This window comes from Clytia hemisphaerica, unplaced genomic scaffold (assembly GCF_902728285.1).
Source record: "Clytia hemisphaerica strain Z4C2 unplaced genomic scaffold, Clytia hemisphaerica genome assembly, whole genome shotgun sequence".
Taxonomy (NCBI): Eukaryota; Metazoa; Cnidaria; class Hydrozoa; order Leptothecata; family Clytiidae; genus Clytia; species Clytia hemisphaerica.
The window spans coordinates 638,421-658,227 of record NW_027103855.1 but is presented as its reverse complement, the minus strand read 5'-3'; the positions used below and the strand labels follow the sequence as shown (position 1 = coordinate 658,227).

The 19,807-nt window shown below is 36.5% G+C and overlaps 2 protein-coding genes across 2 annotated transcripts; one reads left to right on the top strand and one right to left on the bottom strand.

Moving 5' to 3' along the window:
• The first annotated feature begins 2,977 nt into the window (after window positions 1–2,977).
• Window positions 2,978–7,109, top strand: LOC136808201 (uncharacterized). The gene is made up of 9 exons (XM_067064738.1): window positions 2,978–3,087; window positions 3,615–3,857; window positions 4,063–4,179; window positions 4,545–4,937; window positions 5,234–5,377; window positions 5,522–5,817; window positions 5,947–6,276; window positions 6,399–6,534; window positions 6,746–7,109. Exons 2-9 carry the CDS (start codon window positions 3,632–3,634, stop codon window positions 6,913–6,915), a joined length of 1,812 nt encoding a protein of 603 aa, XP_066920839.1. The 5' UTR covers window positions 2,978–3,087; window positions 3,615–3,631; the 3' UTR covers window positions 6,916–7,109.
• A 2,317-nt stretch (window positions 7,110–9,426) lies between these two features.
• LOC136808209 (Golgi-associated plant pathogenesis-related protein 1-like) lies at window positions 9,427–14,951 on the bottom strand. Its single transcript, XM_067064745.1, has 6 exons — window positions 13,549–14,951; window positions 13,426–13,458; window positions 12,463–12,718; window positions 12,090–12,186; window positions 11,564–11,714; window positions 9,427–9,715 (listed from the first exon to the last, which is right to left on the bottom strand). Exons 1-6 carry the CDS (start codon window positions 13,592–13,594, stop codon window positions 9,606–9,608), a joined length of 693 nt encoding a protein of 230 aa, XP_066920846.1. The 5' UTR covers window positions 13,595–14,951; the 3' UTR covers window positions 9,427–9,605.
• Between the last annotated feature and the right edge of the window lie 4,856 nt (window positions 14,952–19,807).

Genomic DNA, 19,807 nt, shown 5'->3' with positions numbered 1-19,807 from the left:
TACAGAATTTTGTCCACCCAATTCCAGAGTTGTTTATTCTATGTTATTTGATGATGATGCTTTATCCCTCTAAGGTTTGGTTAGAACGTGTTGTAGAACATGTGTACATGTTTCTTGTCATGTTTTAAAAATGCATAGACGAAAATCACATATAAGACCTATTCGATACACAAATTTCCTCTGACCATTTATATGGATTTCCAAAAACATCCCCATATACCTCCTTGATTAAACTTGGGGGTTAGTTACTGTACTATCCCCTTGCTTATCATTTTTCAATCGATTTAATCTTTTTTATTCATACCGGTGTTCTACAACGCCTTCAATTATTTTTCAATCGTAGAAATGGTAGCACACCCACTTCACTTAACTACACCCACCTGGAGAAGATCTTAGCGATATCGGCTTTGGCGAGTAAAGCCTATAAAGAAATTTGGGAAAAGAGTTGTCAGGTTTTTAATCACTCATTCATTCTATAGTGGCAATGTTGAATCTCTCAACCTTTCAGCATTTCTCTCGTGCTGGCCATCATGGCATTCGTGCTTGCATTTGTTAGACAAACTTCAATATTATTTCGTTTAATATTATGAATATTATGATAAAATTGCTGATGTTTGCTTGGAAAGTCAACATTTCTTCACCTTCAATAAATAAATAAGACGGTTTCGCTGCAGAAAAGATAGAAGGAGAATTTTGCGATGCTAATTCCGTAAGTTAGTTGAATGGCCTTTTTGAAAAAAGTTTTTTCTATAAAACCCAACTAAGAATACTGCTCAACCGAAAATAACGAACAAACAAATCGTCCCCCTCGTTCTTCTAATTTATACCGTTAGAAGAAATACAGAGGAACCTCTAATTAGCGGAAACCATCGGGAAGACAGGTTAGTGTCCGCTAATTGAGGCCCCCCAGCGGTTGGCGTGATGGCGTGATGGAGGGTTTTTCGTAGCGTGATGGCGTGAAATTTTGGAAAAAACGGCGTGATGGCGTGAAAATGAAGTGCCGGTGTGATCGTGAAATCGAGTTTTTTTAGGCGTGATGGCGTGAAATTTGCAGTTCAGCGTGATCGTGAAAATTATATTCATTACTTGAATCATAATTTTATATCCATTTTAGCCAATTAGGAGGGTCTAAATTTCAAAATTTTCTTAGTCGTACTCCTACAGATCTCATTTTAAAACATAAAAGAATATAAACGGTGCAAACAGTTTTATTCATCTGCCATTTATCCTTGTAACTTCCAATTGTCTTTAGCAGCTGCTAGCTAGTCTTCAAAATAAAGTGGAATGCTATGAGAGGGTCCACGGCGATCTTTAATCGGATTCAATAATGTTCAATTTTGGCTATAGAAAATAATGAATGTTGTTTAAAGATAGGATTTTTTCTTTATCTGATACAGAACAATAAAACGAATATCCAGTGAAAATTTCAAAGTTCTACTCATCGAGAATAATTCCAATTCCGATTTTGAGGGAACACACGCGGGATGTGGATCTGAAGATCGCAGTGGTCGAAAATTGAAAACTTCTCCCGTCGGCGCAAACCATGGTTGCGCTTCCTCCATAACTAACATTTTCCTCTCTTTCTTACTAGATGCTTATTCTTAGATGCATCAAAGACATCAGGTCCTTTATTTCAGGAAAATATGTATTTGTAGCAAAGCCTTAAACAGAAAGAAGCAAAAGGTTTATTATGAGGTGTAATTTTGAGCAGATTGGCATTCTGATCAAAGGAATCCTGTGATGTTAAACCATATTTTGGAAAAAGAGAGTAAATGAGGGCAATTTTAGCCATACTAAATTGAAAATTTCTCCCGTCTGCGCAAACCATGGTTGCGCCTCCTCGTTAACCTTTTGAGAACTATTCACGCCAATTCACAATTAATACCCATGGGTCCCGTCAACGGGGGGACCAGGGGACACTTATGTTTTTACCAAAAAAGCTCTTTGCACTTTTAAAAGATTTCCATTATTTTTTTTAAATTGAATTGAAATGGGTCCTAAAAAAGCACTTTGACCTCTTCAAAATTCAAATATTTTCTCCGTTGCCCAACTATGGTTGGCTTTTTCAATTTACTCAAATATACCTCAAACTGGACCCTTTGATGTGACCCACCAGTTGTCAATTTTTGATATGCATAAGTCAAGATTACGTCATTTTTCTTATCGGAAACACCCGAAAAAATTTGAATTTGACCCCTGTGTATTACTAAAAATAGAAAAACAAATCAAATTCCTTCCAGATTTTTCGGGTGTTTCCGATAGGAAAAATGATATATATATAATCTTGACTTACGTGTATGAGAATGCCGAAAAACTGATTGGCGACCAAACACACGCCATTTGTGGGCAAAAATTAAGTTTATATAACGGCATTTTATCCATACCATGGGCCTAAACGTGGTCTAAAACTGAATTTATCCAGAGAATATGAGCGTGAAAACTAAATTTTCTAGGCGTAATGGCGTGAAATCGAAAAAAATTGGTGTGATCGTGAAAATCAAATTTTTCAGGCGTGATGGCGTGAAATCGAAAAAAATTTGGCGTGATGGCGTGAATTTTGGGTCCGCTGGGGGGGCCTCCTAATTAGAGGTAAAGTTTGATCCATATTACAAAGAGACAAAGTAAATAAGCAAAAAGTCTTGAAAAGTAATCTGTAAATTAAATTATTGTGTGACTTCTTATTGAATGAAACCGGGGCCTTTAAAACTCAGTTTTGTCTTGGCATCATCCGGACGAAACTTTCTATCAAAGAAAATATTCTTCCTTCAAGTTTGCTGCCAAGGCAACCATATCATCGTCTACAAACAAGTTTTGTTGACCACTTTACTTGAGCAAATGTTTCTCTGAAAACTTACCTCCAAACAAACTACAAAAGGATTGGGCAATTCAAGATTTATCTTTTGTTCAAATTGTGACTTTGATTGTCTTTGTTTGAAGAACAATGCTCCGATTTCAAAAATGCACTTCTTGGTTTTGTTCATTCGTACGCCATCTTGTACAAGATAAAAGGCGAGACAAGTTTATGAAGATATTATAATTGAGTTCAGCCAAGGCGAGAAGAAAAAAAGAAGAACAGGAATTCCGAATGTAAGCTACTATCATTTTCTAGCTATTTTCATTTCGACCAGAAAATTCACCTACACTCTTTTTTATATAGGAATAATCTTATTAGACAAAGAGGTTTAATTTAAAAATAATGCTGAACTTTGAATTGTTTGAATTTTAAGCAAATTAAGTGTTGTGTATCGGGTATAAAGCCTGAAAAAATACCCTACAAATATTAAAAGGATAATAACAGTATGAAGCTCAAAGTGTCAAAATAAGTAGAAGAGCCGAGCCTGAATGGCGTGTACTGTGATTCTTATGAAATAATGTGTGAATTCTCTATATCGTTCAAATATCTTGACATAAAAACGTTTTTTCCCAAAAGCCGAAAACTAAAAAAGTCTGTTTTGATTTAGCTGTCATGTATGGATATATATCGTGGTCAAAATATATCGTAGCTATTTTTGAATTTATTACACCTTGATTTAAAAATCTTTGGTTTTGCATCACCTCAAAGTAGGGTTCAAAAGTCTGATGTAGCTCTCTGTTGAAATTCTCTCTTGTTTTAGTACCAACATTTGAAGTCATGCTGTTTTTGCAACTATCATGTATCCTACTCCTGCTATCATCCACCCTGGATGTTGGGTTAGCCAAAGACGTGGTCAAACGGTCAGCACTTGCAGTCACCGTTGAAGGCTGTTTCAATTCACTTCCAGGTTCAGGCGTCCATACCAATATGGGTGAACATGCTTCAAATATTCGCTGTCAAGATTTCTGTAGAGACAAAGGCTATATGTTAGCTGCTACAAGAGGTATTGTAATAGTCCATGGTATAATTACAACACATTAGAATCTATTTTGCCATTAGTAAGCTTTATACAACAGAATGCAACTCTTTCTACCACGAATATTAGCACACGAATATGCCATTTTTAGTATAAATTCTTGAAAACTCGTAGAAAAATGAAAGAATTAATTAGTTCCCTTAATTTTCCTTTTCAACATTCTATTCCTCAGGTGGAATTTGTTGGTGTCGCAATATCTACCCACGAGGAAAACAGGTGGCTGACGACAAATGTCGAACGAGATGTAGAACTTACACTGCATGTACCACTGCACAAGAATGTTGCGGAGGTAACGTATATTTATGGATACACTTCAAATTCACCTTTTAGCTAACAAGAATAACGAGAATCAATTTACTCATGCTAAACTGATTCACTTTAAATGCTTTCGTAGCGATACTAATGCAAGATAAGCTTTTCAGGAGGAGAAATTCAAACGTTTTGAAAACGAACCAGAACATTTCTTTTGAACCAATGCTTTCAACAGCATTTGACGCTTTGAAGGCTCATCTGATGTCCCGTCTGCAGGTGGCTGCTCAAGCTCTTAACTTTGACTTACTAGTTGGACTTTACAAGTTCTTTAATTGAACATATCAACTTTGACAAGCATTCTTGTGAAGAGTCCAATTGGTAATTGATTGTGATTTGTCTTAGGTGTTGGTACGTTTACTGTTTCCGTGGTCGGAAATATTGACGTTGCAAAGCAAGTGGTTCGTCGAATTGCCAACATATGGCAAACCAGTGGAGACTATCGAAGACACATGATCGGAAACGTCAGGAAACCATCAGTAGCCACCGAAAATGCTAATTGGTGGAAGTCTTTCGATCACAAAGGATGGTCAAGCTGTCCCAATGGACTCTACATGACCGGTCTGTACCGTAATAATAACCGTAAAGGCGACAAGGATCAAATCTTTTTGCTCGAAGAAGCAGAATGCAAGAGTGCAGCTTCGCACCTGTATTCAGGAGGAGCTAATGATCGCGATTGTTACAAGTTAAACATCTGGGATATTTGGAATAGAAAGAACTGGGCTGTCTGCAAAAACGGTAAGCTAATGCTTGTAACGATTATACCGTATTTCCTGTAATCTTTGCTGTCCCTTAAATTGTATCGCAAAGGGTAGGCTTTGGTATAATAGAATGAGAAAGGAAAATACAAACCTATATACTTCTTGTAAGGGTAAACCAAGGTGGCTCACACTAATTTGTTTTTTTATGATAATCAGGAGCTTTTGGTCCACTATTTAATATCAAAAATCTTTCTCAGTCCCTCCCCTAATACTCTGCTTGTGGACCACAATATACTGTACAATATAAAATAATGAAGTGATAATTTTCTCTAGGATATTACATGCACGGTATTTACAGGACGAGTGGGAACCATCTGCACAACATTGAAGAGTTCATGTGTTGCAAACCAAAGTCACAAGTGTCGCAATGGAAACATTGTTACAACAAAAATGTATGGAAATCCTTCGACCATAAAGGTATCATAATCTAACGTCTGCCCTTTTATACACCCTCATGCTTTGTTTTTATCTCTATTTGAATATTTAGTTTCTAGCCATTTACATTATGATTTGTCTTGTTTTCCATGAAAAATACTCTCACATTTTTCTTGATCTTCACAGGATGGTCAAAGTGTAACAATGGTTACTACATGTCTGGTATGTTCCGAAACAGCTGCAACAATCTCTATTGTATTGAAGAATTCAGATGCTGTAGTATGGGCCCGAACAATGGAAAATCTTTCGCAGAGAATCCAAAAATATCAGTCCGTATTCGAGGCACCGATGGCAAACTGAAGGAGTGTAGTATGGACGCAATTGACCGCAGTGCATCCACAAGCTCTTACAAATGTAAATCGATCACTGACACAACCAATGGAATGTATTTGGAAGCTCGAGAATTCAAAGTCGAAGATAAGGTAGGCTTCATTTGATATTTAACGCCTTTTTGTGGCACTTTCCCTTCTTACAATCATCATCATATGAATCACATGCTAACAGGAGTAGGTTTCAATTGTGGTACAATAACTCAATAACACTTCCTTTAGACACAACCTACAGTTGCTGCACCACAACAAGTAAAGAACTTCAAGCCAGTCATTTGCACTGCGTCCAACAAAGCATACACGTGCAACAAGCGAGTCACCAGCACTATCACTACCTCTTCCACTCTCAAGATTGGATCCGGCTTCTCAATGGGGGTCACCATCGGCACCAAAGTTGGTCTTGAAGCAAGTGCCTTCGGCGTGAAAGCGTCAACGGAGTTCTCGACTCAAATTTCAGCTTCTTCCACTTTCAATGTGGAGCGCAGTAAAACACATGTACAATCAATGGCAGATCAAACACACGTCACGGTTGATGTGCCAGCTAATGAAGGGGTACAGTTATTTTCTTATAAAATTCGAAATCAATCTCACTAGTAATCTCATTTGTAGGAGGTGCAACTCAAATAAAAATACTGCGACAACATCAAATCTTTTTACTATTGTGTTCTTTGAAGGTGATGATCAACCTCCTCCGTAAGAAAGTGGACATTGTGTACAAGTGGAAAGGTATCTTCCAAATGTTGGGCAAGTATAAACTGTCATGGAACAATGGTGATTCCACGTTCCAAGATGTCACCAGTATCCTAACAGGTTCGTTAAAAGGTTTTCCGATTGTTACCACAAGACTTTGTTTTTTCTCGCTGGATTTTCGAAGTCCTCTCAATACTTAAGTCCTTAAGAATCATGAAATTGTTTCTTAAGAAAACCCATCAACTTCTCTGACTCTTCAATCACATTAAACCGTTCTGACCTTAACGGTTCTATATGCAACCAACCTTTCGCGTTTATTTTTTATCGCAAGGAACCAACCGTGAGATTTATGCGTTCGGTCAATGGAACTACCCAGACACTGATGTTTTGCAGGTCATTGTCACCAATCAAAATTCAGGCGCAAAGAAGCTTGCTTGTCAACATAACTCGGGATCTGGAGACAGCAATTGTGCCACAGCTTTCACCAAGTCAACAAAATAAATGACGCAGCGTGCTTCTCAATATTGTTTTTATTTTTAAGGGTTTATTGATTTATTATGTTAATTGATTGGTGTTTATCTTATTTTGTTTCTTATGATTTATTATTGCAATATTATGATCTTATTTTGAACAATGAACTGCTGCAAATCTTAATTTTCGAAAATAATTAACTCCGTGAAAGACGAGAAATTCGATATCGCTCCAGTCGTTATGATAGATTTTCCAAAAGAGCCAAATTCTTATTATCCGTAGCACCTTTCGTGTGACTCAACTGCATGTGATTAGTTCGAAAGTAGGTAGGATTATGAAACTTTTTTGACAGGGAACCCGCGAATTAGACCTGGCAAAAGTTTATATGGCCAAAAAACTGACGTTGTAAGGCAAAACTCCTAACCCTCAAAATAGGCAAAAAAATGACGACTTTTCAAAAGTTGAATTGAACCCGCTTCTATCTACACGCTTCCTGCTTCACGTAATTGTACCTTAAAAAAGTCACGTGGCTGTAATTTTGGCACAGGTACATCATGATTTCAAGAAGCACTATGAAAAAGGCGACCTTTTTTGGGCCATTTTCCCCGATAACGTCACCTTTTCGTACTAAATCACTGTAATGAAAGTTTTCAAAATATTTTCAAGTATAAAGCTTCGGCTGTTAAATGAACCCAATTTCCCTGAGATCCGTTATCTTGACCTGATGTAAGAAATGGAAACTAAAGGGTCCTCTTAAAGTGTTGTGACTTTAAACGATTTGATCTACCTTATTACATTTGTATAACTACTCAAGTTATTAACGCGAATAGATTACCTCGTGTTAATTAAAACTGTGTTTATTAGATACTTGCGTACATTTATCCTACTTTAATTATTGTTCATGTTCAAAAGAAACCTCCCATAATTTCATCCACTCTTTACTGTTGATCTTGAAAATGCTCGCCATTGTCGCACTCAGGGTAGGTTTTTTCATCTTTTCTATCGATTGTCTGCTAGTAGTATCTTACAAAACTTATCTGAGGGGTTTTATTTTGGCCTGGTGAATGGCAAATTTCGCCGGCCTGAAGACTCTAAAAAAATTAACCGGCCGATGAAATTTTGCTGTCATTTCTATCTAGTAAAAAAGTAAGAGTAAGTACGTTCCTAAACTGTTTGTCATGAGGAAATTTCCAAAAATCGCCTGCGGCGCTAAAGCCTTTATAACATTTAGAGAATTCCATATCCCCCTGTTTCTGTTACAATTCTGTCTCAAGGAATGCAACATATTCTTTTACCATTGCATTAGCTGAGTTTTTCTCACTAATTTTCCGTTTGCATGAGCCCTAAGAAATCAACTGTTCCCCAAGTTTCTTCATGAACCATTATTTCATTCATATTACGTCACGTTATTTTTTTTTTCATCATTAATTTCTTGATCTCCAAAAGTATATTGGTTCTTCTTACAAGAAATTGAAATATTTTATGTATATGTTATGTATATAAAATTCTACGATTCAAACTGATACGAAGTGGATAGCTAAGTGAGTAATGGAAGCTTAGTGGGTTGGTCGGCTACATAGTATTGAAATAGTAAATCAATGGGCAACCTAAAGATAAAGGTTAAAGATAGGTTCGTCGGATAAGATGATATAAATAAAAAATCACATAGGTTACACTATTCATGAACTGGATACCCAGAGTATTCTGGTTGACGTCTTGGAATAATGGCCGTTCATCTTTAAAATTTTGAGGATCGAAAATAATTTCCTCAAAGCAACACTTTTGTAGAGAGCCATGTCAACTGAGTATCAAAAAAACCTTGAAAAGTGCCAAATCTTTTGCCAAAAAAACTTGAAAAACCACTTAAGAATGACCAAAAAAACCTTGAAAACCTTGAAATCCCGAAAAATAATCTGTAGACACCCTGCAGTTTTTGTTTCTCTAAAATATGGAAGATTTGCTAACCAGTATTCAGGGAGAATCGTGATGTAGAAATTATCCGTCAAAAATAAAGATGTATACGTAAAGAAAAATAACCTAGGCTTTCTATATGGATTCTGTGATATTTCTTTATGAAAAAACACAACGGGACATAGTATTGGAAACAGACAACACCCCGGTACCAAGACGAATCTAAGTAAGCTCTAGTTTAGACGGTTCACCTTTCGCCCTACCTATATTCTAATCTAAGGCACAAAGCGGGCACAAAGTGGGCAGTTAAATTCTTTGCTTAAAAAAGGTTGAAAGAAGACCTTGCATTGGCGTCAAAAGAGGGCAATGCATTGACTTTAGACAGCCCATTTTATGCACAATTAGAATAGGCAGGCGAACAGTCGGCTAAGAATCAAAAACTATCTTTTCTTTTTTTAAACATTTTGGAGCAAAATATTACGAGGTTACTTATTTTTCGTCTAGACCTTAAGTACCAGCATGTGGTGGTAAAAAGTGTTTGAAAGAAATGCAAAATATTGGATTGGTTGGGAGCAAACGTGTACAATAATTGAATTGCCACCAAAAAGTGGAGGTAAGCAATTTGTAAGCTTTCGTGTTTTAGTTCATTCACTAATATTCTTTCTTTGGAAAATCCAGCAAGTCACAAGCAATAGTTAAATAGGATACATTAAATAGTTTGATTATGAAAATATACAAGATTCCTTTTCATGAAAATTTATTGAGACGAAAATAGATTTTCAAGTAAGAAAAAAAGCAGTGATGGTATCTCAGCATAGTCCACACGATTTCTTGCACATGCTACCGAAACTGGCGCAAACTGATAAATCTTTGCACAGTGTTGCAGCAAAATCCTTGTTGTCTTCACATGGTACTGCCACTGGAAGGGTGGAGAAAAATTACAGTATTAGAATTTAGGGATGCTTTGGACCATCGAATTCAAAACCCTGAAGGGGCTAGAGATTGAACGCGTAGATGGAAAATGAAGCCACTTATCTCCCATAAAAAAACACGACCATTGTGGTTTTAACACAAACGCTGGATTGAAAGTATTATAGTCTCCGGATTTCGAAAAATGGCGTGCGAAAACAAAGAAAGCGCCAGATTTTAACCATTTAAGTGCCACGGTCATTTTTTTCTAAGTTTTTTAAAGAAAATCGCTAGCTCAAACTTTAAAGGCTTGATCTAGAAGGAGCTAGATGGTCGTTTATAGGATTTAGGAAGGACAGGGTGGGCGGCGGCTAAGGGGGGGGGGTAGGTAAGGGAATTAAGTGCACTTAAAGGGTTAAAAGTGACGAAAAACTTTAAGGCTTCAATTTTTTTGCATGGGAAAGGTTAAAGATTCTAGCCCGTCGGCGGGTTTTAAACTCAATGTTTTATACTGGAAATATTTGGATCAACACATTCATAACAGCCCTTTTGTGGTGCTGGTAGAATGGATGGATGGAGATAAACCCCCTTGCAAAGTTTTAAGCTTGATAAGTTAAAGTTTGATGCGTCTATATAAAAGGTTGAATACTGTAAGTCCAGTGTATTTTTCTCATTTTCTGGGGAAGCTTTCCCAGTATATTTTGAGTTATGTTTCTGCTGCTTTTATCGTGACCAGCGAGAAACTGCGAACAAAAGTTCAAACAATGGGTTCCAGATAAGGAGAAGCTAACAAACCTTTCTTAAATCCATAAAATTTTTTGTCATTTTAATTTTGCGATTAGAAAATTCCCCGGGAATGAAAAAGTTTTAATGTAAGCTTAATTTTTTACTGATGAACATTCTTTCTGGAAGTATTTGTTTGTTACTATGGAAACGTCAGTGTGTATTGTTCGTCATTAAGTAATACCTCTTCATAAAGTCGCGCATCAAATTTCCCTTCACGTGCTGTTATCTTTTTGTTGCATTGCTTCTCAAATTATTCATTTTAAAGATTCAAAAAACGACCTGTTTCACCTGTTTCACCTCCACTATTTCTCCAGTTTTTTAAGTTTTCCTATCTTGTGTCTTTTCTGGATAGAGTCTGTCTCTCTCCAACCCGGTACTTATTGCAGGTAGTTAGATAAATTTTACGTGGATAGACCAGTAATTTAGGACTTTTAGATAGTCTCATCGATTGTTTTCACAGGGTACACGGCTGGAACTGAATAGAGAGGTCGGGGGTGTGAACCACGAAGCACTGGTTTGAGGCGCTGACCACTCGGACATTGCATCGTTAATCTAGTGTATAATTGTATCTAGATTGGAAAATGCCTCCAAAGATTAAAGGTCTCTACTACATGCGCCAGTGTTCTTTTTTGCCACAGAATAGGTTTGTAATTGATGTTTGGGGTTTAAACCTGGGACTGACTTATTCATTCATTCTTGATTCTATTCCAACAAGTAGCAGGATGGCTTGCTCGTACTTTTTGTAGTATCAAAAATATGTTTGTTTTTCAAACATCTAGTAAGATATCATCGCATTTTGAAATACTGAGAAATCTGACACTGGCTGTCTCAAAAGGTTGATGAAAAACAAACTACATATGAGAAAAGGCTTGCATGATTGATGGTTTGCAAAAACTAAAAATTCCTCTTTCGTTCATTGTGTGATTGAGTACGTTATAGGTAAAAAAAAAGTTTTATCACTCCTCCAAGAGCATTTTATTATCGAAAATCTTTTAGCAGGTTGCATTGTTTTGAAAAATCAGCCGAAAATTTCCCGTCTTCTCTGTACTTTATATAACTATCAGAAACTTACCAGGTGCTGTTTGTGGTGGTACTGGTACATTGTATTGAAGCGAGGAAACAGTCGCTGTGTTTCCTTTGGGGGAATATCTACAGACAACAATAGATTCACCTCCATTGCTTGCCAAACCGCATCCTACTTTCGTCGTTGATCTCCAAACAAGCTGAAACGTGATATTATGGTTGATTATCAAACTTTTTCTGTTCTTCTTTCATGACTTCAAAAAGGCTTACCTTAAAAATCCTACATAAATCGATTACCATCAAGGTATAGTGCTGTAACTTGATTTGTTACTCGATTTACCATGATTTATCTCTTCACACAAATTTGCAGGCTACTACAGGAGAGATACTGTATCTCAATCAAAAATCTGTATCCGAGAACATCACGATCTCAATGAGTTACAGTTTATAGCGTGAATTTCAGAAAGAAAACTGTTCTTAAAAGTCGATTTAGGCTTTTCGTTTCCATTGTCGAAATCCTATAATATGACCAGTGAAAAAATAACCGGTAACGGAACCCCAACGATTTATTTTACCTGGGTGTAATGAAAGACAGGTTTTGATGTGCTTGTTGAATCCATTTTGAAAGCCCAATCAGGGTCAGCAAAGTTAATGTCTTTTTCCTCTGATTCCCTGTAAAGTTAAGAGGTAGAAAAGTCTCAGCCGCTTACTGTTACCTAATGTATAAAAGGTACATTCCGTGTTGAGATTTTTTCAAAATTTAGTAAACTTTTATTTCGGCGTATTTTAAGCTCGGGCTTTTTGTATGATTCGGTGAAAAAAGGATGTACACGTTTTAAATAGGATTGAGATCATCTTCGAAAAGAGAATGGATTGATATTGTAAAAGCTTTTTAAGAGGTGTTCGGACCATAAGTCAAGGAAAAGTATTGAGACATTTTGTACTAACCATACTCTGAAAGCGCGCTCATAAACTGTAAGTGCTTGCTCTGATGTCCTTCCATCACTTTTGATAGAATAGATGTTCTCTCCTTGTTTGTCTTTGGAAGGATCACAAGGATGTTCAAGAATGTTGTCGTCATCACGGAGCATTTTGAAAGCACAATCCTTCGCTTTGATTGCCAGGAAGAAATCACCAGAGAGATCAGGTGTTCCAACTCTCGTTCGAAGCTTATTGTGCGTTCTCACTACTTCTTTGCTCGAAACTGAGAGAATATAAACCGTAACAGTAACTTCGGATGCTCAAATTTATAAATCGGCCTAGAGGGGGGGGGCTGTTTCTGTTTGGAGGCCAAATTGTTGGTAATAGCTCCTGAAATAAAAGAGCTTTTGCCATGAAATTTTCGGTAAATTCCTAACTTTTATTTAGCTTCAAAATAAAAAAAAAATTTCACACCTTGAGCATGATGACATTTCTGACAGTAAGGTGTCACAAAAATTAACACTTTTCCAATACTAATTTATTTTTTATGTCTAATATATCGTTTAAAAACCGTAATTTAATGAATATTTAGGATAAATTAATCATTTTATACTCAGGCAACTTTTTTCTAAAGCCTTTGTTAGAATACAATAGCTATTTATAAGAACAAAGGACATTTTCGGTTTTTGCTCACTTTGGGCATGATGAGTGACGTCATCAAAAAAAATTTTTGTCAAAAGTTACCTTATGTGACAAGGATCTTGTGTGCCAAATTTCATCTAAAAAGGCCCACTAGATCAAAAGTTAAGGGGTGGAACAGGATCAGCCCCCTCTAGTTCTGAACCGCCCCTAAAAGCCTAGGTTGAATAGGGTTAAACCATTCATTTGTTTTTTGACGTTTTAGTTTGTAATTTAAGACCTAGAATATATTCTTATAAGTTACAGCTATATCTTTAAAGCTAGTAAAACTTTCTGAAGGAAATCACTTACTGATGTGCGTTGTGATGCTTCCATGACAAAGATCTGAAAATTCAAAAAAAGTCAACGATTATAGTTTTGTAACTTGAAACAACTTGAAACAAAACTTTCTCAACTAATTTTGGAATGACTCACCTACAAGAGCAACCAGCAAAGCCAGAAATTTCACTTTAGAGAACATTTTGTTTGTTGCTTACTGTTGAGTCTGTCCCACCTTTATCGTTCAACACTCTGCACTGTACTCTGCACTGTATGTGTACGGAAAATGAATGAATGCATTAAATAGCTGAGATTACTGTCACGCAATGAAAAATAAGAACGGTGTCAAAGGGTGCGATATTAAATGCTCCTATTTTAAAGCAAGAGCAGGTTTATAATGATCCCTTCTCAATCGTTATACAAGAACCTACCACCAGGATATCACTCCACACAATGGCCCTATTATTGCGTTGTGTCAAATCTGTCTTTGAGAAAATCCTAAATGATCCTATTATTGACTTTTCTAATTGATATTCCGTTGGCTAATCACCTTCATTTCACCATTAATCCCTTTAAAAACAAATCTATTGGATTTTATAAACAGACAGGATTTCTCACAGTTGACGATATTTGAATTTGAATGTAACTTTACTAGTCTTAAAGCCCTTACTCGATCTCTGATAGCTTTCACAATGTATGTACTCAGTATGAAATTCTATTTTTTGCGTAGTATCAGCAAGTTGTCCGACAGCCCCTTATTCATATCCAAACTCGAGGATTGATTAAAATGAATGTTCTTTTGAATGGCTAATAAAGTATGTGATATCTTTCGCCAGAAATTCGATCCACAGAGAAAATCTCACTTCAACTATTTGGTCTGTCGGAAAAAAAAAGTTTTACCGTTCTGCAATTAGCAGGACCAGGTTCTCCTTTCTTCCTTTTCAAATTTTCTTCCATTCTGTTCTTTATTTTGAGAACCATTTTCTTTTGTCACCGACACATTTGACTTTTCTCAATTTTTCCTTCTTCATTATAATAGCAGTTCTTTAGCCTAAATGACAGTTCCTTCCCGCCGATTTCCTCCAATGAGAAAGGAATCGGTGAGTTTCCTTGCTTTTGTTTATTCTTTTACCATCCTTTCATTTTTTACTTCAATGTTTCCGTGTCTTTTTTCAATTTTTCTAGTTCTTGAGTCACCATTTTCTTCGTCTTTTTTCCACCTTTGATAATCCTTTAATCCAGTAACTTTTTGTCCACCGTATTCACTGTAATCTAGCTATTCATGTTCTTATGGAAAGTCAAACACAAATCCCGTTTCTTGGAAAAACCGAACGATTATTATACTATCTGCGCCACTGTCAGATTTTTTTCTTTTCATCTAAACCAAATAATCTTCTCTGTACATCCCGCAATTTTCAATTCAATATGTTTTCTCGCTTCGAAAATGTTCAGACTGATACTTTCACCAAAGCGCTACCCTGTCCCTCCATAATGTCCTTTGTCTTCTATTTAGGGTCGAAAAGTGTACTGTAATGTATCTTCAAAGCACTTTTTTAGCTGTCTCGTATTGATGCGGGGGCGTAACTTAAATAAGTGGTCTTTCGCCTAAGAATAGATTTTCATTGGAGGAGTACTATTATTTGACGTCCTCTGTGGTTTTCCCTTACACACAGAGTTGAAGCAAAAACCTCGATTGATTAATGACTGTGTTGTTTTATTAACTTATCCATACAGTCTAGTGTTTCACACTAAGAAAATTATTGAACACATCATAACTCATGCTTTTTGTACACTGGATTCCCTCTTCATGCTTAAAACTCTTCCTTATCCGTCCTTCCAATATTTCCAGGTTTTGTTTGGGTGGAAAAGGGTATATAGATTGAAGTACTGTACGTCGATAAAATGTTAAACACATTTATTTCATGGATAAGTTATTCAACGGTATTCGATTTATTAATGAAAAAGTCCTGAAGGTATCCCTATTGGATATAATGTTTGAACTGGCCCTTGCGACATTTTTGTTCGTTGGGTTTTTGTCTCAAGCATTTTTTCAAGAGTCTGTTAAAAAACATGTCTGGGCACAATTTACAACTCTATTTCTTCTCATAATAAACTTGAACGTTACTGACGTAGAGATCAGATTAAGCTGTCTGTTTTCGTTAAAGAAATTCTCATCATTTTCTCTGACAGCGTGTTCTACACATTGAGTTTCAAGCCCGAAGGGCTAGAGGTCAATCTCTTTGGTAGGATTTGAAGCCAACAAATCCTACCAAAGTTGCGCGGCCTTGAGCGACCCGACTGGTTTTTACACAAATGACAGATTGAAACTAAAATTTACCGCTTAATTTTGAAAAATATATCACTCGAAAACAAAGGAATTGCTAGATTCAATCCGTCATCAAAAATACGGCGCATATTTTAAGGCTTCAATTTTTCTTGCCTGAGAAAGGTTAGAGATTGACCTCTAGCCCTTCGGGCTTGAAACTCAATGGTTCTACACACCCCTTTTCTTTAGCTTTTGGAGTGTTGTCTATCAATGATTTTGTCAATACATATGCTTCGAACGAACGAAAAGAAATGGGGAGTAGAAGAAGTGTTCTGCTCAGAATTCAGAAAAGATATGCTTTCGTAGAGTTTACTTAATTATTAATGTCACAGCCTTCCCGAAAATTTTGAGACCAAAGTTTTGTTTTATTCACAAGACCTGGAAACTTATTTTCATAAGGGTCTTACACCATATTTGGTCAACTCAACGTCATGAAAAAAGATTCTTATTAAAAAGGGATGTTGCGAAACTTGATGCGACTTTGTAAAAATACGTGCTTTTCAATATTTAGAGTATTTGGAAAGCCTGAAAGAATGTTGACTTTCTTATAGACAATGAAATCAAAGCGTTTTTTATTGAACGAAACGGCTTGTCAAAATAACAAAAGTCATTCACAGCTAAACGCAAAGTCATGGGTATCAGACAGCCTGTATATATCCCGTTTATTTAGCGCAAATTTCTGTCACATCTGAAAATTCTTGTTTTCTGTGCATTATTTTATTTGACCGTTTTTAATCATCCTATAAGGATCTCCCTTTCTCAGATGACCTCCCTTCGTGACATCCAACCTCCAATATTTTCTTCCCTTTTATTTTGGAGAATCAAATACCTGTAAATATTGCATTGAAAATACTTTCTTACGGTGCAAGTTACCGCTCAGAAATACAAGAAATTGCATCGAAAATACTTATGCACGGTTTCATACCTGCCGAATCCAACTACCGCCAAGCAATGGGATCATCTGTTAGTTATTACATGTTGATATTGTGAGATTTTATCTCGTCGTTTGTTTTAACCAGTCATCTCTTTTTGGACTGCTAACATTTGATCCTTCAACAATAAGGGGAATAAGGGGGGGGAGCATTTTCTTTATTACCGCGCACGGTTGTCACACATCACAGAACTTACGAACTTATTTTCTGCAGGCACCCAACCAAAGAAAGTACGTTTCTGTTATAATAAACATCCCCTTTAAACTTTTGTTAAAGTCCTTCGCCATAATGAATTAGAGGGAAGGTTTTCGCTGAAGTACGAATGCACAAAAGTACGCAGTCCTGACCGGGTGAAGAAACATCAATATCAACGAACGCTCTTTTAAAGTGGTCCTTTGCTTGTTACCCCTCCCCCCCTCCATTTTTGATTATTCAGAAGGTGTCATTTCTCGTCACTGTTTCCAGCCAAATATAAGGGCTCATGACGCCTGATTATGTCCCTTCGTCAATCCATGCCCCAAATTAGTTGTCCTTATTACAGGGAAACCAGGCACATGGCAATTTACCAAACCCGACATTTTGTTCTTCTGTTAAGGTCAGTGCCACTGATTTTCGTTTTCTGTAGTTTGGAAAGATTTACCCTTGGATTTTCGTTATACAACTTAGGATAACAATTCAAAATTCAATCACGTACATCTTCTCTATTCATAGTTCTTGGCCAACGACGTTAAAACAAGCTTACGTTATGCAAGCGAATGCTTTTCGTTTCCAGTCCCTAGTCGGTTGGTCTTCTTAAGGTAATCTTTTACACCAACATGGAAGGTTTTGAATCTATCATCTTTTCTAATGCACCCTGGGTGAACGATGGAAACGTTGGAACTTTGTTGACAGATTGATAATATTAGAACCGCTCTCTTTTATGCACTGGCCAGTATTTTTTTTAAGTGGATTTTCCAAAGTTTCGAAAAAATGTTGATTTTCCCACCCGCACCCGCACCCGCCCACTTCTGTGATAACCCTTAGATTTGCTTGTCTTACTGTATATGAATTATTGAATATAACTTATATATAACTACCGAGTATGATTATATCCACCAGTGGAGTACAATGATAATTCAAATGGTGAAAATGTTTTATATCAACGTTCGGTAGGATGGCTAAACTTTATCATTCCGGCTCAGCATTCCTGCCACATTTCTGGGATGTTATTGCTGCTTTCCCCGGGCATGGGCTAAAAAACTTTTCTGCCGCTCAGAAATACGGAGACAATACTGGCTGTGACGACCTAACAAGTTGAGATTGCTTTTTTATCTATCCATAGTCATTTTATTACGTTGTAAAGTGGCGATAGGAAAATTTAACCAACCTAGTACCACATTTTCAGGAGTCACTTGATTGCCCCGTGACTTGACAAAGTACCTCATAAAGATTTGCTGATTCATGGTTTCAAGAGCTTAATTTTACGTAACTTACAAACTTTTGAACGCTGAAAAGAATAATTCCCCCAAAAAGCAATTTCAAGCATTCTTTTACTACACAAACTTTACAGTAAGTTACGTAAATTCCTACAGACCAAGATATCAAAAATCAATGAATATAAAATCGAAGGTTGAATATCAAAGATACGAACGATAGAAAAATAATTTTTGAAAGATTCAATCAAAATTTACAATTGCAGTATTTAATACGTGAATTGGGAATTTGCTGGTACACTAGATACCATTCGGTTATGCCCCTTAATTAGCGATAAAGACTGACGTATCCCTGAATTATTTCAAATCTTTACGAAAAACCCTGCTTTGGCTCTCCGTTCAATATTACTTGCATTTCATTGGTACTCTCGCGATGTCAACTTGCTTTATGCTAGCCCTGCCATATTTTTTAATGTCGGGACATTTCAAAATTTACAAGACTTTTTTTCTACGCTGTTCTTTGTCAATAAAGGTCAAGCGTAAGTTTCGAAATAAAACATCTCCTATTCCATCCGGTAACGAAAAATTCCAGAAATGTCTTTTTTTAATTAACCAAGAAAACTGGTGTCAATTTTTAACGCCGTGAATTAATTAATTAATTGTTAGATGAGATTTTGTTGAGTTGTGTAATTCTGATGAGTTTTAGATGTCATTCAATAAAACCAACATCGATTAAGTTTTTGCTTAGGGGTATCAATTAAATTTTTAAGGGAAGTCGCGAATTATGGAAAAGACATGGATTTATTAAAACGCATTTCACTATTCTTTTGCTCAACTCCTTGTTTATACAAGCTTTTGTAAGAGGGGACCAACTAAAATAAATATTGATGCAAGGATCATATATCATCAAGTAGTCCTTTTTTTGTTTTAGGAGGGACATTTGAGAAGATGGTCTGCACCAGATCTCTGGCATACTGTTCTCTGATTGGACAATCAGCACAATGCCGTGATTTGATTGGCCCATATTTAGTGTGTTGGATCTGGTGACAAGTTTGGTGTTTTTGTGGACCACATGTGACAAAAGTTCAATGCGTATCACAAGATAGCTTCTTGCATTAGCACTCAGAGGTATTCTCCTCGTGATAGGCTAATTTTATCCAGAAAGCGAATCTTTTTGAAATATCGTTGTTTTATCGCCAAGAAGAAGCAGTCTTTCGGCAGCAAAGAATACAACAAAATTGTACAGGTAAATAACTTTCTTTTTCATTTTTTTTATCCTCCATTTTTTTGTACGAGAGCAGAATTACAAGTAAAACAGTTATTCAGGAAATGGAACGCCCACTGGTTGTACATATGATCTTTCACATGCACGCATACCCTTGTTCTTAACAACGCAAGGTGGCTAATTTTGAGCCGTCCAGCACATCATTAGGTAGCTTAAAAATAGGGAATAAAGGTCCCAGGAGAAGGGCCCATTAAAGTGGAGCATAAGGAGTGGAGCATCATCTAATGAGTTTAAATTTTGAAGAAAAAGACGTTTCCCGCTGGCGATAGTGTTTTTTCCTGTTTTATTTTTTATTTGATGCTTTGCAGTACATGGTAGTTTCATTATGTAAGAAATTAAATGTTATGAAGATTTCATTATCTGGAAAGTTTGGAATTTCCATGTCAAAGTTTTTCAGTCGTTTGCTTGGTGGCCTCCTTAATTGCCTCTTTGGGGAGTCGCTATTTATTTGCCATCTAGG

Coding starts and splice junctions, on each gene's coding strand:
- LOC136808201 (XM_067064738.1), top strand. CDS start 3,632: ATGCTGTTTTTGCAACTATCATGTATCCTACTCCTGCTATCATCCACC. Junction 3,858..4,062: donor TATGTTAGCTGCTACAAGAG/GTATTGTAATAG, acceptor TCTATTCCTCAG/GTGGAATTTGTTGGTGTCGC. Junction 4,938..5,233: donor CTGGGCTGTCTGCAAAAACG/GTAAGCTAATGC, acceptor AATTTTCTCTAG/GATATTACATGCACGGTATT.
- LOC136808209 (XM_067064745.1), bottom strand. CDS start 13,594: ATGTTCTCTAAAGTGAAATTTCTGGCTTTGCTGGTTGCTCTTGTAG. Junction 12,719..13,425: donor AAGCATCACAACGCACATCA/GTAAGTGATTTC, acceptor ATATTCTCTCAG/TTTCGAGCAAAGAAGTAGTG. Junction 9,716..11,563: donor ACCACCACAAACAGCACCTG/GTAAGTTTCTGA, acceptor CCACCCTTCCAG/TGGCAGTACCATGTGAAGAC.